General features: G+C 47.1%; 1 protein-coding gene across 5 annotated transcripts; it reads left to right on the top strand.

Moving 5' to 3' along the window:
• Positions 1-952: 952 nt before the first annotated feature.
• Positions 953-5713, top strand: LOC123608005. Of its 5 annotated transcripts, none has more exons than XR_006717033.1 (4): positions 953-3207; positions 3504-3528; positions 3800-3861; positions 4061-4544. XR_006717033.1 is itself a non-coding variant. In XM_045497324.1 (4 exons), the coding sequence occupies exons 1-4, from the start codon at positions 3333-3335 to the stop codon at positions 5556-5558; spliced, it is 477 nt and encodes a 158-aa protein (XP_045353280.1). In that variant the 5' UTR covers positions 3220-3332; the 3' UTR covers positions 5559-5713. The 5 variants fall into 5 exon arrangements, 3 of the variants coding, with proteins under 3 accessions (XP_045353280.1, XP_045353279.1, XP_045353278.1); XM_045497324.1 differs by lacking the exon at positions 953-3207 and adding an exon at positions 5418-5713 and having other exon boundaries at positions 3220-3528; positions 4061-4138; XM_045497323.1 differs by lacking the exon at positions 953-3207 and adding an exon at positions 5418-5713 and having other exon boundaries at positions 3220-3528; positions 4061-4198.
• Positions 5714-20874: the final 15161 nt, after the last annotated feature.

Below are 20874 nucleotides of genomic sequence, written 5' to 3'. Positions count from 1 at the left end.
GGGGGTATTGGCTCTAATCGAGAACGTTCATCCACTTCTTCACTCCTCTGCTTTCTGGTCTAGGACTGAAATGTAGGCGAAAACGGAGTAATCTATGTAAGCAGATGCAAAGTAAAAATTGGGGATGGGACCAGAAGGTGTTGGAGGAGAGGAATGGCAGAAGTGGGAGGCAACAATTTAATTTTTTAATGTTTATTTTGGAGAGAGAGCACGAGTGGGGGAGGGGCAGAGAGCGAGGGAGACCCAGAATCCGAAGCAGGCTCCAGGCTCTGAGCTGTCAGCACAGAGCCCGAGGCGGGGCTCAAACCCAAGAACTGTGAGATCATGACCTGAGCCAAAGTCGGACGATTAACCGACTGAGCCACCCAGGCGCCCCCGGAAGGTAACGGTTTAGACCCAGATGATGCAGCTAGTCAGTTGCCTAGACAGATGAGTACCTGTCGGGGTCTGAACAGTAACGGTCTCAGGGGACAGACTCTGGGAATATACTTTGTGGGATGCCTCGCTGCTGCTGCTGCTGGGATCTGCTGTAAGTATGCCCGGGTGTGCTCATTTGTGCTGCTGGGTGTCGTCTAGAACGCGGCACGTTATATATGTAACTGATGATTAGCTGTAGCAGTTGAAGGATGTGATTTCAACTGCAACAGAAGTTCAGTCCGGCACAAGTACGATCATTTCCAGAAAATAACCTTTTTTTTTTTTTTTTTTTTTTAATTTTTTTTTTCTCAATGTTTTTATTTATTTTTGGGACAGAGAGAGACAGAGCATGAACGGGGGAGGGGCAGAGAGAGAGGGAGACACAGAATCGGAAACAGGCTCCAGGCTCTGAGCCATCAGCCCAGAGCCTGACGCGGGGCTCGAACCCACGGACCACGAGATCGTGACCTGGCTGAAGTCGGACGCTTAACCGACTGCGCCACCCAGGCGCCCCGAAAATAACCTTTTAAAAATTGAGAGATGGGCATTTATTTTCTACGATTCCTGTACCTGATTCAGTCCTCTGTCGATTTCTAGCAATCCTTCGTTCATTGAGTACGTAAGTCATCCTTGCATGCTGGAAATTTAACGAGGATCAAGACGCGATTCATCTGTCACTGCTTCACATAGAGAGGTTAAATACTCAAAATCATAAGACTATGAGGAGGAGCTGCGGCAGGGTCAAGGAGCTGGAGTAGCTAGAAGGGGGCATAAAACGTGGCAGTCAATAGGAGGTCCAGGGTTCTGGGAAAGAGTGGGTCTATTTTGAGAAGTGAGGAGATGCTACAAGTTCCCAGACCGTAGTGAGCCGTGGACACGTGTGAGACAAGCATGTGGACCTTATAGGTGGAGGCCAACGCACGTTACGTGGCACGTGAAATAACAGGATGGTGCTGGAGGAGGAGGCTGGGTCAGAGAAGCATTGTGGTCTTGTATTTTCAGTGGGAGGGCATGGGTAGGCATAGAGGAGACGGCCATGGAGAGGCTGAGTTAAACAATATGGCAGAAGGGCGTCGCTGTGGTTCAGTTGGTTGAGCGTCCACCTCTTGATTTCGGCTCAGATCACAATCTCACAGTCGTGGGATCGAGTCTCACGTTGGGCTCTGCACTGAGCGTGAAGCCTGCTTAAGATTCTCTCTCTCTTCAAATAAAAATGAAATGGCAGAGAGGAATAAATGGAGAGACTGAAGCCTCAAGAGGCTGTTCTGTCAAAAGACACAAGTTACAAGGGTTACAAGTCCACCCGGTGCTGTCAGTGAGGAGCCCAAGGCAGGCCCCGAACCCACGAACCACGAGATCATGACCTGAGCTGAAACCAAGAGTTAATCACTTAACCGCCTGAGCCACCCAGGCACCTCAGGCCAAAGCTTTAGTACAGTTCTCCCAAGCAGTGGAAGAAAGCCTCGATGGAGTTTGAGTATAATCACCATCTAAGACAAAAGGCAGCCGATTTTGTCTTTCTCCTTGCTCATCACGAGTGCCTTCTCGCAGAACTTCTAAAACACCACAGATGACTTTTATTCATGTTTGCAGAGTCTCTTTGAAATGGGTTTGTTTAAAAACTGCAAGATATTAAAGAGTTAGCCCTATGCCTTTTAAAACCGAAACTGCGTCAGGAGCACCCAAACGACACACATTTAACACACCTGCCCGTGGCTTAAAGAAAAAATTCATTCCAAGCAAATGCTGAACACCCGCTGTTCATAAAGCTTGCACGAACGCTGTGGAGGAGAAAAACCTTCAAGGCGTGAGGACGCTATCAGGGAGTGATTCTTCTAGTTGAGAAGAAAATTCCTACACATGTTTATGAAACAGATGAATGGTTCTAAGACCAAAAATAATAATCCGTAGGCATATGTGTGTATAGACCTCTATTACACGTATATTACATATATATGTATTCTTAACCATTTTTCCTCCCTGATCCTGTTCCTGAATACTCAGATCGTTGTAGGCTGGGTGAGTGGGGGAAGGCTTTTTGAAGTAGGTAAGTTGTTCTTTGTGTTGAAGGGAGTGCAGAATTTAGGTTGGCGGGAAGGAAAATAAAGCTCAAGAATGGGGAAGAGCCCATGGGCGAGAAGCACAGGGTACAAGGAACAGAGAGGGAGAAGTGAGAGCCAGTTCATGAAGAGCCTTGACTTGCTGGAATAAAGGTTTGAAGTTTGATTTGGTAAGTGTGTAAAAGCTGTAGTGAGGTCTTTCTTCCTCTGTTGATTCGCCCAGCTTTTTATTCATTAACTTGGACATTGATTTATCAGCTCGGCAAATATTTATTAAGCACCTAGGATAGATCAAGCTCTCTCTTACAGGCCTGGAGCGGTGGTCCTCAACCAGGGGCCCTGGTTTCTCTCCCCCCAGGAGGCCACGGGCAATGTCTGGAGATGGTTTTAGTTGTCACACTGGGGATGGGGTGCTACTTGCATTTAGGGAGTGGGGGTCAGGGATGATTCCCACAACAAGGAATTTTCCAGCCCCGGATGTCAATGGTGCTGCTGTTGAGAAACCCTGGGCTAGAAGGTACAAATGTCAGAGATAAAGTCCTTGCCCTCTAGGGTTACGAGGGGGAGGGGACACCGTAAACTAATAATTCCAGCACACTAAGGTCCACAGTGAAAAGAGTACTGGGTTATTTTGAAAGGGCAGGACACTATGCCATCAATTCTGTGTGGGGTTGGAAAGATTTCTGGAAGAAAGTCACATTGGAGATGAACCTTCAAAGATGAGTACAAGGTTGGCTTCCCGGACGGGAAAGGTGGGTGGGAGGAGGTTGTTCAAAAAGGTGGCCTGTTTGGGACCTAGTGGGTGGCTTGGTGTAATTGGAATTCCAGGTCTGTGGTGGGATGGATTGAGGCCCAATGGTGAGAGATGACGTTAGGTTGGGGCATAACACATCCAGGAGGGTGCTATGGGCCCCGCCCATCCCTACCCCAGCCCTACTTGATAAGGTCAAAGTCCACAAAGGTCACACAAAGGAACCTAAAAGTAGCTGGGTTCTGGGATTCTGTTCACACCACTCTCGTCTGCAGATTTTATTTCCGCATCTGGGCTCTGGTAAGTGTGCGTCCTCTGAGCTTTGAGTAAAGGTAATAGCAAAATAGAGCTCTCGCTAATAATTTGCCCTAGAGATGGAAGCTGTCAGATAATCATTCAGAATTTAAAACCTCATTTCAATATTCCTTCAGATGAAGAAAATGGTAAGATAAAAATATAGCAGGGCTTATTAGCACCGCCTTACCCATTTTCCCCCTAAATGGTTAGAACATGCTGCCTTTCCCTGCTCTTTACCTCAGCGTTTCCGTTATTAAAGCTGTCTATTTCTCAGTTCTAAATCCTGGGAGGATTTTCCCCCATGAATTTAACATGACTGACGAAGCCTGCTCCAGGGTAAAACTTTACTGCAAATTATCTAACTCAGACGAGGCCTCGTAATAAAGAGACCGAAAAGGAATCACGGCCCTTTTGTGGCTTCAAATGTGGAGTTACCTTTCTCCTTCACCCCCAATTTCATGATTATGCATAATGGAAGTAGGCCGGCTTTGTAAAAAGATTACACGCAACAAATGTCCTTTGTGTTCAAGACCAGGGCTCCGCTGCTGCATATGGCCAGGAGAGCGTGCGAGTGAGCGGTACAGGGTGGAGGAGAGCGACAAGGCTACCATTTGTAAGCTTCTTCAAGGGCCGTTCCTACACGTGTGGAACGATGCTCACGCGCGCTGGGCAGGTACGGCCCTTAGAGTCAAGGCAGCACCTTCCGGAATGGTACTCAGGTTATCTATTCGAGTCCAGCTCCCTACCGTGTCTGACCATGGCCTTCCTGGGTTTTAGGTATTCTATAAGCTCTACCAAAGCAAGTGTAACCTCCACAAATGAACCAGTTACACTGGAAAAGGAAACTGGAAGCAGAATTATAAACCTCAGTGCCTCCTCTTTCCCCTCTCTGTAGGAGAACGCGTAAGGTGTCCGTACGTAAGGTATAGAACATAGTATCTAGTCTGGGGGAGCCATGACCTCCCCTCACCTGGGTTTGGTTCCAGACCACTGCACAAGAAAGGGAATATCACAATCAAGTGAGTCAGATGGATGTTTTGGTTTCCCATATAGAAGTTCTATTAACACCCCACTGTGGTCTATTAAGCGTACAATAGCACATGTCTAAAATAAAACAACGTACCTACCTTCATTTTAAAACACCACTGCGGGGGCGCCTGGGTAGCTCAGTCGGTTAAGCATCCGTCTTCGGCTCAGGTCATGATCTCACGGTCCGTGAGTTCGAGCCCCGCGTCAGGCTCTGTGCTGACCGCTCAGAGCCTGGAGCCTGTTTCAGATTCTGTGTCTCCCTCTCTCTCTGCCCCTCCCCTGTTCATGCTCTGTCTCTCTCTGTCTCAAAAATAAATAAACGTTAAAAAAAAATTAAAAAAAAAATAAAAATAAAACACCACTAGGGGCACCTGGGTGGCTCAGGCTCCAACTCTTGATCTCACCGTTCCCACGCTTGGGCCCTGCGCAGGCAGCATGGAGCCTGCTTGAAATTCTCTCTCTCCCTCTCTCTGTCTGCCCCTTCCCCACTTGCTCTCATGCTCTCTCAAAATACATAAACACTAAAAAAAAATTTACCACTAAAATTTGCTAGCTATTATCTGAGCTTTTGGCGAGATGCCATCTTTTTGCTGGTGGTGGGTCTGGACTTCACATTGATGGCTGCTGACAGATGGGGTGGCTGTGGCCATTTCTTAATATAGCTGTGAAGTTTGCCATGTCGATTCTTTTTTTCAGTAGTGATTTCTCTGTAGCATGCGATGCTATTTGATAGCATTTGACCCACAAGTAGAACTTGGTTCAGAATTGGACTCCATCCCTGCTTTCAAACCCTGACGCCGCTTTCTCAACTACATTTATATAATATTCTAAACCTTTTGTTGCCATTTCAACCGTCTTCACAGCATCGTCACCAGGAGTCGCTCCATCTCCAGAAGCCACTTTCTTTGCTCGTCCCTAACACACACTTCCTCATCTGTTCGAGTTGTATTATGAGATTGCAGCCATTCAAACATAAGAATGATGAGAAGCTGGAAATATTGTGAGACTTGCCAGAATGTGACGGAGACAAAGTGAGCAAATGCTGTGGGCAAGTGATGTCGATAGACTGGTTGCCACAAACGTTCCATTTGTAAAAAAACGCGATACCTGTGATGCGCAATAAAGCAAAGCAAAAAAACCCAAAAAAACCAAAACAAAATGAGGTATGCCTGTAACTGATTCTAGAAAGCCTTTCCTGTCTCCATATCACCGTGATGTTTGAAAGCTCTTTTCCTTTGGAGACGAAGCCAAGCCTCCCGACAGCTTTCTAATATTTACAAACAGAACTTGAGAATCTTCGGTAGGGTCCCGCTCAGCACGCACAAGGGGAATAAAGGCCCAAGGCTAGATGCTAGGCAGTTCCCCTACCCTTCCAGGAATCGGCCTTTTCCATCCCCACCCCATACCTATGAAGCAGGTGCTCTTTGGGACCTTCTTTATACATAAGGACCAGAAAGATGAAGCGACTTCTCAAGGCCACAGAGCTAGGAAAAGGGAGAACCAGGAGTGTAATTGTGAGGCTGTGATTTATCATAAGAAATATATACATATGGTCTTTGTCCTGTTTCTGCCACAGGGCTCCTAAAGCCCTTGGAATTTCCTGAGAGATGAGACTGACCAGGGTGTCTTTTGTTATGTTAATGGAGACCTTTGGAAAGCACCTAAGAATGGGGGGCTGGTTGCCAGGTGACCCAAGCTTGTGATTCCTACACCCTGAACTCCGGGGGGGCGGGAGGGGGTGGAAAAAGAGTAGGACCAGAGGGTGAATCAATCACCAATAGCCAATTTGTTAATCAATGATGCCTATTATAATGAAGTCTCTATAGAATCCCAGAAGGACAGGGTTCACAGAGTTGCTGGGCTGATGAAAACAGGCAGACGTGGGGAGCATGGTGTGCTTGGGAGGGCTTGGAGGCTCTGCGTCCTTCCCCACACCTTGCCCTAAGCATCTGCGTTCTATCCTTTTATCATAAACCACTAATCTAGTAAGTAGAATGCTCCTCTGAGTTCTGTGAGCTGCTGTAGCAAATTAAACCTGAAGAAGGAGTTACAGGAACCACTGGTTTACAGCCAGTCACGCAGAAGCACAGTCACAGCCTGGGCTCGCAACTGGCATCCCTAATTGGAGGGGGTCCTTGGAACCGCCAGTTTGTAGCTGGCCATCAGAAGCACAGGGAACAGCCTGGGCTTATGACTGGCGTCTGAAGGGGTGGGTGAGGGTCGTCTTGCAGGACTGAACCCTCAACCTGTGGGATCTGAGGGTGTCCCCAGGTGGTTAAGTGTCAGAATTGACTCGAATTCCCGGTGTTTTGTGGGAAGCACCCTCCCGCTCAACACCCACGTTGGAATTGGTGCCGGAACCAATTTACAAATGCAGGCCACTGGACGGCTTAAGCCCCACCCAACGCTGTTTCAAAATGACACATGGCCTCGGATGGTTTCACACGGAACATCTGAAGGCACAGAATGGCCATAAACTGTTCAGCTTGTTTCGGTTGGCTTTGTTTTTTTTTTTAAGGAGTGTAACTAACAGCCCCCGTTTTCTCCACCCCCATGAGCTGGAAGGTCTAGTTCTTGAGTGTGATCTTGCTCATTTCTGTCTGGTTCTCACACTTTCCCTTTGAAGCAGCCCAGTGCCGCCCGGGGAAGCAATTTCACAGCCATATTTTGTAGCAACTCCCGTGTTTTTGTAGGGGGAAGAAAATCCTTCGACAGTGAGAAGGCATACAGGTAGAGCCAAATGGGATTAGGATTCTGGGATTTCCAGCCCTGTGTTTTTGAAAGCGTCCTGAAAACAACTGAAGGATTTAAGCCTTGGCAAGCCTTTGCACTTTCAAAGTATCAATGCTAATACCCATTTCTTTGCCAGCCCTCTTCAACTGGCTTCAAATTTCCACCACTAATCCCTGGGGAGAGAACCAGAGCAGGGGCTGGTAGGGCCTTTGAGTCAGAGGGGGGACCCTACGTGCATCACAAGCTCTTTCTGCAACCACAGTGAACCGCCCCCCGCCAAGGGTACCCCCTGTTCCAGTCCCACACCCCCTGGGAAAAAGGCCAAATTATTAGAGCCAACTCCGCAAAACATTCCTGAGAAATGGATACTTCACTCAAGACTTGAAGGAAAGTTGGGGAAAGAGTACATCATACTTACAGCGTGGCCAAAATGTCTAAAATTGCCCACGGAGGCATCTCTGTTCTTCCTTTCATTATAAACACCCACAAAGAGAGGAGAAAAGACAATGAGCCTCAATAAATACAGGGAAGGAAAGGGGCGCCTGGGTGGCTCAGTCAGTTAAGTGTCTGACTCTTGGTTTTGGCTCAGGTCATGATCTCAGGGTTTGTGAGTTCAAGTCCCATGTGGGGCTCTGCACTGACAGTGCAGAGTCTGCTTGGGATTTCTCTCTCTCTCTCTCTCTCTCTCTGCCCCTCCCCAGCTTGCTCTCTCTCTCTCTCTCTCAAAAAACAAGCATAATTTTTTTTTCATAAGGAAAGGAAAATGGGGAAGAATAGAAAGCACAAGGGAATAGAAGACATTTTTCTTTAAATTCAGATGAACCAAATACCTTTGTTGGCTGAGTTAGCAAAAGGGGAGTAAACGGGGGGGATAATAATTAAATGATTTTGTGAAATGGAAGTATTTGCTTCTGTTCTTCTCTGTGGCGCTCTCTATTATAAATCATGATGGCAAATTGCAACGTCAGGGGACTAAAGATGGTAGAATTCATTCCTTTCTGTAGTTCTCTGACCATCTGTAGGCAATTTGTCCAGAGAAGACACAAGCCGCACCTCTCAACGCGAGCGTCCACTGAGGCTTGATGCAAGAAATCCCTACGAGTTGCCAGTAGATCTCAAGCTTTGCAGCTCCCAGGTTGCTCGGCCACAGTGTAAAAGAAGAAGCTGTGAATCTGCCTGTCCTGGCCCCAGTTTACTGCCCTTGCACTTGAATATCCGAGGCTGAGGAATGAAAGATCACGTTTGCATATGAATGTCCACTTTTATCCTGAATCGTCTGAGTAATAAGACCGTGCCACCTGTTGTTTAAGGGAAACCAAAGACTTTTCCTGTCTCGATGCCACTAGGGGTCAGCCACCAGGGCCAGCACCCCTCCAGGTGTGTCCCTGTACCCTGAGGAGACATCCCGCTGGCACACCATCATCTGTAAACACGTCTGCTGAGGGCACTGCCCGGCATAAAACACTCAGTACACCCCCTGCCCCCACTGCATGCAGAGCTCAACCCATAGCCCTTTGCTATCAAAACCGCCCATCACTTGGCCTCTCTATATCTTTCCAGACTGTTCCTGTTCTACCTGTTATCCCAGCCCACTGTTGAGACTGGAGCAAGCTTACACCCCCTCTTTCCTCACTCCTGGACCTCTAATGTCTCCTAATGCCCAAGGAACTTCGTGTCCCCACAGTGTGGCTGGTCCGTTCACCTGGCCTCACTTCTCTCCAGGACCAGATTAACGCTCGCCACTTGTTTTCCACGAATCTCTCCTCCTCTGTTAAAAAGAATTTCTTCTCGGGGCGCCGGGGTGGCTCAATCAGTTAAGTGTCCGACTCTTGATTTCAGCTCAGGTCATGATCCCAGGGCCATGAGACTGACCCCTGTGTCACACTCTACACCGGGCATGGAGCCTGCTTAAGGTTCTCTCTCCCTCTCGGGGCGCCTGGGTGGCTCAGTCGGTTGAGGGGCCGACTCAGTTTTGGCTCTCGTGATCTCACAGTTTGTGAGTTTGAGTCCTGTGTTTGGTCGGCTCTGTGCTGACAGCCTAGAGCCTACTTGGGACTCTCTCTCTCCCCCTCTCTCTGTCCCTCTTCCACTCACGCTCTCTCTCTCAAAATAAATAAACGTAAAAATAATTCTCCGTCCCTCTCTCTCTGCCCTTCCCCTGCTCATACTTGCACTCTCACTCTCTCTCTCTCCTCAAAAAAAAAAAAAAAAAAAAAAAAAAAATTCTTCTTCCGTAGTAAACCCAGAGCACTTTGGACCAACACACAGCACCAGAAAGGTTTCGTCCTTTAGTACACATGCCTAGATCACAAGAGCTGCTCTGTCGTGCCCTTATGTAGCACACCGCACATTTGCTTATTTACTTCTTTATCGTCTGTCTCCCCCACCAGAAAGTACAGACATTTTGTCTCATCTCTTTACTGCTGTATCTCCAATGCCTAGGACAGTGCCTGGCAGATAGTAAGTGTTCCATCAGCATTTGGTGACTGAACGCGTGAATGACTCACGGGAGCCCTGCGGCCCCAGTCTGTCCTCATCCCTCCGTTGCCCGGGAGGGGCCAGCACAGGGCTTTGCCCACGCTTCTTGGATCCCACCGGATTGAAGAGCCAGCCACCTGCACCTGGCCGTGAACATCTCCTCGGCTTGCAAGAGGGGACGTGGGTTTAACTGCAAGTACAAAGCTGGGGTGCAGCGAGGCGGGCAGGTGCAATGGAGGGCGAGGCTTCCGCCGGAAAACTTGGGGTTCATGGGGAGCCCTAACCGCCAGCTCTCACCGGGAAGGGGAAGCCAGTCACGCGAAGAACCCCCTCATGTAAGAGAACCACGGAAGAAGGTGCTGGACAACATTTTCCTTCCTCGTTCACTTCAATCAGCTCCCTCAGAGACGGTGGCAAGGCGGCCAGACCCAGCACCCGTGCGCTGTCGGACCAGCGGCTGTGCTCCCACGCCCACGGAACCCAGAAAGAAAGAGAAACCTGGTCTCCGGCCACGAGGCTCCTCTCCGGCATGGGCCACCACGTCGCCTCTCCGAGGATCTTCAGGATTATCGCTTAGGAACGCTCGGCGTCGCAGGCCTGACTCCTGGCCAACGCTCCCAATTTGGAAGGCTGATCCTCCTGATGGAGCAAACGTACAGCCACTCCCCCCACCTCGGAGCGAGGGCCACGGAAGAGCCAAGCAATTTCACCTCCACCGCCGCCTGGCTGCTTGTGTCCAATTCAGCCACTTGATCCGGAGAAGACAGACCTTTCCCCCTACACACTTGCAACTTTCAGGGTGGTTACATCATCGTCTCCTGCCACACCTCAGGTAGTGTGGGGGGCCCCCTCCTTTCTTCCTGAGGAATCCAGCAAAAATATATTCAAATAGAGAGCATGTTTATAAGAATCACCAACATCACTTCCAACAGAATTGTCCTATTTAAATGTATATGTTTACTATCTATTTATATATGTCAACTCCCTTCTAGTTACAGGACTATTTAAATTATCCCTGAGATGCTCTTCCTCTCCTCCTCCTGTCTCTTTTTCTCTTCTTTCTTCTTCTCCCTCTTCCTCTTCCCCCTCCACACCCCCTCTCCCTCCCCACCCCCGTCCTCCTCCTCCTCCTCGTCTGCAGTTATTCTGCAAAGATTAAATGAGATAACACTCGTACGGCCCTTAGCACAGCACCTAGAATATAATATTCTGTCCATGCCCAGTGAATAAATTCATAAACTGACATCTCTCCTCCAAACCATTGGTCTAGACCTGCTGCATTTCTGAGGCAGTGGGTCTTCTTCTTCTTCTTTTCTTCTTCTTCTTTTAATGTTTATTTATTTATTTTGAGAGACAGAGGGAGGGGCAGAGAGAGAGAGGGAGAGAGAACCCCAAGCCTGACCCGGAGTTCGAACTCCAGAACCGTGAGATCACCACCTGAGCCAAAATCGAGAGTCGGGTGCTTAACCGACTGAGCCACCCAGGCGCCCCGTCATGCTTCAAGGGCTTGTACATTGCCTGTTACGATTTTCCTGCACATTCCTGTGATTCTCCAACCGACGGAAGTAAAGCATCATGAGGCAGGAGAGCTGTTTGCTACTTTTCCCGAAGGCACTCTGCGGGCAAGCACCGGTCCCCGGCGGCAAAGACAAGCGCTTGGAGCCCAGCTCCCTGGGAGAAAGCGATCCGGGATAGATGACAGTGGCTGTAGCCAGAGCTGGGCTCATTCCTGGGACTCTAAACACTCTTGAGTATTGTTGCACAAGACTGAAAAGCTGCTCTCGCCAGGCAGTCTTGGTGTGTCAAATTTAGCTACTGTGTTTGCTGTCGTACTGTAATCAGGTGATCTTACAATTGTATTTACTGTGTTCGAACTCATCACAGAGGCCCCGCCTGTCTCCTAAAACAGTTGCATCCGCCTGCTGTGATAAAGATCAAAAAGCAAACCCCAGCTAGCCCCGTGCCATCCTGAGGCCAGCTCGTCCTCTCTGGAACACCGTCCCCCTGCAGACTCCGCTTTCCTCTTTGGACTGGAAGCCGGTCCTGAATCTGCAGAGATGACTCAGACGACCCCAGCTGGCTAGCGGAGGGGTGACAAGAAGGAGGGATAAAACAAATCCAGGGTTGTGAGTCCTGGGGAGCAAAGCGAGCCATCAGCTCAACCCCGGGGCAGCAATCAGAAATGGCTCTTTGGGTGACATACACAGTCACAAGGACGAGATCAGCTATGGGTCCAGAGCGGGGGTCCCTCCCTGGTGCAAGCCCCCCAAACCAGCTGTGAACCTCCCACTGCACATTGCCTGGTTGCCCTCCTGGAAGGAGGTTCAGAGAAGGGGAAGGCTGTGAGAACCATGAGTCTCTCCTGCTTGTTTATACCACGAGAGTAAGTCCCTGCTGGCAGATCATAAACCTACCTCCTGCTTTCTAGGTCTTGATGGTAGAGGTGGTGGTTACACATCTCTCTACACCTGCCAAGACCCACAGAACCGCACACCCTGGAGAGTGACTGCTATCATGTGTGAGATAAGAGAGAGGGAGCATGGCACGCACCAGTGTTGCCTAGACAACGCCTTTCTCCCACACCCACCTGGCTTCGTTACTAACAAAATCCTGATTTTATTCAGGCATCTATTTGGTTTGGGGGAGACTGGACCCTCCTTGCCTCTTAAAGATACATCTTGATTACTCTAAACCAATTGGTAAGCCAATTCCTCTTGTCACTGATTGGCTAAGAATGGCATTTCAAAAAATGTTGTTAATGTCTATTTACTTTTGAGAGAGAGAGAGACAGAGTGCGAGCGGGGGAGGGGCAGAGAGAGAGAGAGAGAGAGAGACCCAGAAGCCGAAGCAGGCTCCAGGCTCTGAGCGGGTCAGCACAGAGCCCGACGCGGGGCTCAAACTCACGAGCCGTGAGATCATGACCCGAGCCAAGGTCGGACGCTTAACCCGAGCCCAAGTTGGACTGAGCCCCCCGGGGGGCCCCGGCTAAGAATGGCATTTGATAGAATTCTTGGTAATCCAAAATGGGAAGGTCTGGAAGTTTCTGCCCAGATTCTGTTTCCTCTTTAAGTAGGGGCTGAAGGGACAGCCGTGTGCCTTTTGGTACTTACTGTCCTTTTCTGGCTTTTGACATGGTGGAAAAATGTGATGCTCCGAGCAGCTACAGCAATTTCGTGACGATCGGGGGAGCAGGACGTACAGAGTCTGGCAGACCACACGGCTGGAAAGAATCTAGGTCAGCCTGACAGCACCGGGCAGCTGAGCTCACTGATCCCGAGACCAGCCTCGCCTACCACCTCCGGACTTCCTGTCACCGGTGATGATCCGTTTTTTTCTTATTCTTGAAGCTGCTTTATTTGGTTTTCCCATTCCCTACAGCCCAACGCATCATGACTAACACCCTGGTCCCATGCTGTGAGAAATGGCTCAGGCGTCCTCCTGTAAGAGTGTATCCAACAACCAACACATGGAACACAGGGCAGGAACCTGTTAAACCATTGCCAAGATAGACTGTGTTTGTTTCGCTGTAGACACGGTCTCTCACTTACAAGTTGGCTTTTGCTACCTGTGGAACCACTGGTACCTCATTCAGCCCATAATAAATGCTAGAAACTTCAGCCAACAATACCTTTAAAGCGGAGAATTTTATCTTGGTTTCTACTTAGACAATTTGTTGTGATCTTCTGACAAATGTCCTTTTTCTCTTCTTTTTTTTTGGCCTCTTTCCTGTTGGATGCGGAACACCCTATGTTAGTTCCTCGGACGATCAGCCTCTCATGAGGCCGCTCTCAGCGGGCCCTTCGGATTCTGCCTTTGTGTTGTGTTCACCTGTCTGGAGCTTCGTCTTTCTTTGGTATTTGTTTTTTTTTTTTTTTTTTTTTTTTCAACGTTTATTTATTTTTGGGACAGAGAGAGAGCATGAACGGGGGAGGGTCAGAGAGAGGGAGACACAGAATCGGAAACAGGCTCCAGGCTCTGAGCCATCAGCCCAGAGCCCGACGCGGGGCTCGAACTCACGGACCGCGAGATCGTGACCTGGCTGAAGTCGGACGCTTAACCGACTGCGCCACCCAGGCGCCCCTTTGGTATTTGTTTTCATCTGAAAACTCTATATTCTTCCTTTCCTTCTCGGCTTGACCTTACATGAAACCAAGGTTGTTCACCGAAAGCTGTGTTTAAGAATAAATGTTAAGAAAGGGCGCCTGGGTGGCTTCGTCAGTTAAGCGTCTGTTGGGCTCCGGTCGTGACCTTGAAGTTCGTGAGTTCCAGCCCTGTATTGGGATCTCTGCTGTCGGCGCTGGGCCCTCTGGGATCCTCTGTTCCCCTCAGAGCCGGCTTCACATCCTCTCTCTCCCTCTCTCTGCACCTCCTCCACTCTCGCATATGTGCTCTCTCTCTCAAAAATAAACATTTATTTTGCAAAAGAATAAATGTTAAAAAAAATAATCTTTACATTTTTTTTTACCTTTAAAAAAGCCATTTCATTCATTGCCTGATCATTTCATTTTTATTTTTCATGGTTTTCTCTTGACTGAAAACGTTTCTTACCTAGGGTCATTGGAAGTCTCTTTATTGCCATTGAACTTATTTCAGATTAGACATCTTTGTCCTCAGATGTGATTATCTCCTTATTAATCTGGCAGGACAGGCTCCTCCCCTGGCCTTCCTTCCTAACTGTAAGATGAACAATCATCTGCCACCCGAGTCCTGCAGGCAATGTGCCAAGCGGGCAATACATCAAGCAGCCACCGTTTTGCAGAACCGGACCTTTTCCCTAATCTCTCCCCCAAAGGCCTCCTGTAATAATTTGTTGCGTAGATGCTCAATAATTGAAATTGTTTTGAATTAAATCAAACTGGATTTTTATAGTCACGACGAGATAGCAGGTGACATGGGGCTGTTTTGAAACACACGGATAAAGGACATCAACGCTAGCCACACCTTGAGACCCCAAGAGCTATACTCAAGCAACTTGGGATGGTCAAGGGCTGAACGTTTATTATGTGGGTCACCTAGTTCTAGTTCACTGCTTCACCCTTGTCTTGCTGACACCACTGGTGCTTTTCATTGCGATATCTGAAATGTCATTGTAAAATATCTAGCCGGCATAAATTAATTAGTTAAACGCCAGGCGTTTGACCCTAATGAGTAAAGGTTTGGCGATGTTGAAAAGATTTGCAATATCCAGTGTCTTCTTAGCCTTCCTGGGGCAGGAGGGAGGATGGAATTTGTAGGGAAATTCTCACAAGGTCCGCTCAGTATATTATTACCTTTTAAATTTGTTTGATATTTATTTATTTTTGAGAGACAGACAAAGCATGAGGGGGGAGGGGCAGAGAGCGAGGGAGACACAGAATCCGAAGCGGGCTCCAGGCTCCGAGCTGTCGGCACAGAGCCTGATGCGGGGCTCGAACTCAGGGACCGTGAGATCACAGCCTCAGCTGAAGTCGGCCTCTCAACCAACTGAGCCACCCAGGTGCCCCTGTTAATTATTAGTTTTTGACTGCAGTATGAGAACATTATAACACTTTGTGAAAGTCATTGGCACTTTATAATATTAATATATGATGATTATATTATAATAATATGTTTTTAGAACTTTATAATGTTTAATAACATTACAAAATGTTATTATGAGAACACGTGTTCTACAGAATGCACATCAGAAATCCTTCTAGCTGTGATTTGACTTTTCCAACCGTTCACTTTTTTTTTTCTTACTTTCAGCAAGCCAGGTGGTCAATACTCCTTTGTAATGAATTTGTCCCTTGGATCGCTTTGTTTTGTAAATTCTCTAAAGAGGAATTGGTAGGATCCTAGCATTTCTATGAATCAGGGAACACGATTCAGGCATGTTGACAACGTATAAAATAACTGAAGATCTGTCTTGCGTCGGGTTTTGGATCGTCCACAGCTTAAACCGGAGAGGCGTCTAAAGGGATGCTGGTCTTGTCAATCTCTCCTCTTTTGTTTTAAGGAGTGAAACGTTCAGGGTGGTCAGGAGAGAAATACGTAAGGGAATAAATACCACCACCTCTCACGGCAGGTGGGCCTGACCAGGAAAAACAAGCATTAAAATGCTCCGTCAGGGCAAAGGGGACGCAGAGAACAGTCTCGATAGTTCCAGACCTCTGGTGCTTGGTTCACCTGGGGGAACTTCACGGACAGAAGATGCGGGTTCTCACAACGGTGAGGGCTGCCTGGTTAAGAGTCAGGTCTCGTGATCTCGTGCGTAGCAATTCCTGTTTTAAAACGGAAGACCCAGACGCCAATGTGATCCTGTCTTCAGGCTCGAAGAGAAGTAAACTGCTAGTTTAATCTAATACATAAGTAAAAGGAAGAAAATCCTCTCCAGAGAGTAGGAGATGTTCATGGCTCCATTGTACTTCCCGACTGTAAATGTGTGAAAGAAACTTCCAGGGGAAAAGCCTGCCCCAGAGTAGCCTTTTAAAAATGTTAAACCACTCTACTTTGGAAACCCAGATAAAAGGCTCTGTACCCCAAGCTATTTCTCTGTTCCTTTTTCCTGAGCTAAACCCCCTGGGTAATAGTTTCTTCCGTCCGCTTTGTCTAACAGAACGTTTCATGTGGCTACTGCCTCGTCACGGTAATCAGAAGGGCACGGAGTCAAATTTGGCCTTTGGAAAACAACCCGGATGATGACTGCCTGTAATTGCATAAATGTTTAAATCACAACTGGATTTTAATTTACTCTAAGGGAAGTGAAACTTAGCACAGCGTTTACCCAATGCCTCTCCTTGTAAGTGGCCGCCCTGTCCTCCAGACAACCTCGGATCCTGCAAGCATGATCAGGAACATAGCAGGTGCTTTAAAAAATATTTAATAGATGAATGAATGAATGAATGAATGAATAAGAATGTGCTTGGTCTGATCCTAAAACAACTTTATTTTTTTTCCTGTTTAGAAAGTCACCCTTTTAAGTCGGCTTCTTTTTGAAGTGTTTATTTGAAAAGCATGTTAATACTGAAGAATAATTAATAACAGAAAATAATGAGCGATGTGACTTCTTTAACACTGCTCTCCTTCCTCAAATAAATGCCTGGTATATGGCTCTCCAGAGACGGATAGAACAAAGCCGGCTGCCATGAAAGTATCTGGTGACTTTTTTTCCTCCTTAAACTGCCTTGGATTCAGAGCGAGGCCACAGTTTTCATGGCCTCAGGGTCCACACGCCAGTGTCCATGGAGAATCTTTCCTCCTGAGTCTAGATTCCTTGGCCAAAGCCTGAAGTCCCAGCTCACCTTTCTAGCCTTCATGATAAATCCCTTCCTCCTCATCCCCCCACAGTCCCCAGGTTTATCTCCAATCCCGTTTATCAAAATAAAAAAGTGTGCTTGGTCTTACCACTTGACGCAAAATGTTTTAACTATATGCTTTGCACTGCCTCCAGGAATATAACCTCTGCACACTTCACCAGATCTTACTTTGAAGTGCTCTCTGGAGTCAGCCAAGCAAATAGGAAAAGTCTAAGTAAACCGGGATTCAAGAACTTGAGCCAGTCAATGACTGGCTGACCCTCAGGGCTAGAATTTGCCTGACCCAGGGGAGAAGGCGGCTCTGAGAGATAGGCTTTTAGGTCAAGGCAGGGGGAGGTTGCTGACCACCATTGTGGGTGGGGGGGGGGGGGTGGGGGTTGGAAAGGAGTGTCTTAGGCACCCACTGAAGGAGAGGAGGAAACCCTTAACCCCTGAGGTAGCACTTCCTCATATTTATTTGTTTATTGGCCATGTGGAGGGCCCCTGCACATTCTGGGGAGGCTCAGAGTCTGGGAAGGTGTGCAGTGGGGTGCAGGGGTGCGGGAGGACCCCATTCCCCACTCACCACCTCCCTGTCTTTTCCCATCCACTTCTCACTGTTACAAAATCACACTCTGTTCTAACCTTTGGTCTTCTGGACCTCCTTCTTCCCGCATGGAGAATCTGGAATCCCCAAATGGCAAGAACGCTAGAATTCAAATATAATATAATTATTCATAGGCTTTATCCCAGAAAACACACACAACCAGTTCAGAATAATCATGCCAACACAGTCCCCAACAATATGACTCTTGCAAACAGTTTAAGATACTTTGTTCGTTGGCATGTTTGTTTGTGGGCTTTGGAAGATCTTATTTTTCTTAGCGTGTATTTCACTAGGGACGTACTATCAAACTCTCGCGTGCAAAATCCCTAAGAGTAATTTCCACCGTGTAATTTTGCCACCACATGAATGGATATACATTCGTGCTTATTTTTTTTTTATTTCAACTCTTAGGGATTGTTACTTTCAATTTAAAAGTTTTCAATTACTTTCAGATTTTGCAATCGTGTAAAATACTTACAGGGTTCCGAAGTCTGTTGTTTCGGAGAAATCTAGCGTCTATCCTTCTATCCCTTCCCTAGTAAAAATGCCATGATGTTTTTAATGTTTCACCCTCCATTTTGTGTTTGTGTTTAAATATCAACAGATGATGTGTACATGCGTCTGTGTGTGGATGTGTGTCCTAGTTCTTAGCTAAACAATATCAGACCCTACATCATTCGTCCATCTGGATTTTCTCACCTAAAATGCGTCCTGGAGATTACTCCCTACTGGCATAGAGAGGTGTACCTCTGTACTTTGTAAAGCTGCATAGTACTCTGTTACGTGGGCACGCCCTGGCTTATTCAACCACTTTCCTAATGATCAACCTTTGGTTTCTTTCCAGCCTTTAGCTATTGAAAGTAGCCCAGCAATGACAAGCCTGTCCATATGTCTTTTTATGTTTTCTGGGTAATCTTTGGCCGGGGGTGGGGGGGTGGGAACAATTGCTGGGTCAAAGAATGAATGTGCATGTCATTTTGCCAGACATTACCAATTTCCCCTCTATATGGGTTCTCTCTCTCTCTGTTTTTTACATCTAATCTTCCAGACTCTGCATGCTTCCCCACAGCATTACCGATATAGTATGTTGTTAGGTTTTCGATTTTTGCTAATCTTTTAGGGAACAAGGGATCCCAGCCGACTTGTGATATGCATTCCTCTTTTGGGTAAGTTTGGGCAGTATTTCATACAATTAAAAGCCATTTTCATTTCTTTTTCAGTGAACTATTTCTCTAGTACTTTTGTCCATAGCAGGTTGTCCAGGATAATCACGATGATGGAAACATTCTACACCTGCGTTATCTAATTCAGGAGCCATGAATCTGAGAGTTCGAGTCCCACATCGGGCTCTGAGCTGACAATGTGGAACCTGCTTAGGATTCTCTCTCTCTCTCTCTCTCTCTCTCTCTTTGCCCCTCCCCCACTCGGGCTGTCTCAGTCTCTCTCAAACATAAATAAGTAAACTTAAAAAAAAAAAAAGAGGCTCTTGGTCTATTAGTGGGTGTTAGCTCCCAGCATCTGAGAAGTAGCCTGCACAGCTGGACCTCAGCACTGCCCGAAGTTTGCCCAGTACTGACGGCTAGACCTGACTGTTCTGTTGGCCATTAACAAGCTCAAAGAGCACCAACATCAGACAAGGCCACTCTGCAGCCATGATGAAGTGAGACCCAGCCAAACAAAACACCAGCTGAGGATTTTGTCTAAGCACAGATAAAAAGAAGTTTACCGTGCAAACCACAAAAACGCCACACATCTTCGTGTCCTGGCTGACAATAGTCCCTGCTGCTCTCCTACCAATTGTAGCTTTTGCCTTGATTCATTTTCCCATCTTAAAGGTAAGGTTTATAAAAAAAAAAATTCCAGTGATAGATTTGCTCCTTTTTTTCCTGAAAACGTCTAGTGCAGAGCAAAACCCCACTTCCTCAAACCCCTCCCAAGGTGCTTCACCAAGGCTCAATCCTATCCTCTGCTTTCCTCTCACCTCAGTGTCGGGTTTTGTTGCAAGGAGCCTAACTTTTTTTTTTAATGTTTATTTATTTTTGAGAGAGAGAGACAGAGACAGAGAGAGACAGAGCATGAGCAGGGGAGGGGCAGAGGGAGGGGGAGACAGAATCCAAAGCAGGCTCCAGGCTCTGAGCTGTCAGCACAGAGCCAAACGCGGGGCTCGAACCCACGAACCGTGAGATCATGGCCTGAGCCGAAGTTGGATGCTTAACCGACAGAGCCACCCAGGCGTCCCACAAGAAGCCTAAAGTATCCACAGACGTGAATTTGGTGGTCTTTGGGTAGGAGGCACTGACAGTGCTTTGTGATGTAAGGTGCTGATAATCTTTCCCAGCTCGTCATTTTCTGCTTTACTTTATGGAAGGGGTCTTTTACTATGCACATTTGTATTTTGAAGACACTTTTAAATTTTTAAAATTGTTCTGGATTCTGAATCACAGTAAAAGAAATGTCTCCCCCTCCCAGGCTATAAAGAAATGCATTCCTATTTAGTACCTGTATGGTTTCATTTTTTAAAATTTTGATCTTTGATTCATTTGGAATATACACAGATTTACAGGGTGAAAAAGACATAACTTTTTCTATATGGTCACTTAATTATCCCAACACCACTGATAAAAATCTGGGGTGCCTGGGTTGGCTCAGTCAGTTAAGCATTAGACTTCAGCTCAGGTCATGATCTCACGCTTCGTGGGTTCAAGCCCCCGTCAGGCTCTGTGCTGACCGCTCAGAGCCTGGAGCCTGCTTCAGATTCTGTGTCTCTCTCTCTCTCTCTACCCATTCCCCTCTCTCTCTCTCTCTCTCAAAAATAAATAAACATTAAAAAGTTTTTTTTAAATCCAACTTTTCCTCTCTGATTTGAGATTCCCCTTTCATTGCATCCTACATTTGTGTATTAATTAAGTCTATTTCTGTATTTTCTCTTTTCTTCCATTAGTCTCTCTGCCCGTTCATGTGCAGCACCACACTGTTTCAATGTAGAAGCTTCATGATATGTTACTTCTGGAAGGGCTTAGCCCTCATCTGCTTTTTTGTTGGGTTGGGAGCGGGGTCCTGACTTTTTTTTTTTTTTTTTGCCTTTCTAGATGAATGTACAATCAAATTGTCTTGCTCTAGTGCAAGCTCCAATGTTAATTTTATTGGGGTTGCATTGAATTTATAAAGCAACTTAGTGAGAATGGCATATTTCTAATGCTGAGTCCTTTTACCCAAGAACACAGTATGCCTTTACACTCGTTCAGG

This window comes from Leopardus geoffroyi, chromosome B2, assembly GCF_018350155.1.
Source record: "Leopardus geoffroyi isolate Oge1 chromosome B2, O.geoffroyi_Oge1_pat1.0, whole genome shotgun sequence".
Lineage (NCBI taxonomy): Eukaryota > Metazoa > Chordata > Mammalia > Carnivora > Felidae > Leopardus > Leopardus geoffroyi.
Note: the sequence above shows the minus strand (reverse complement) of the source record. Positions and strands in the feature narration are given on the sequence as shown.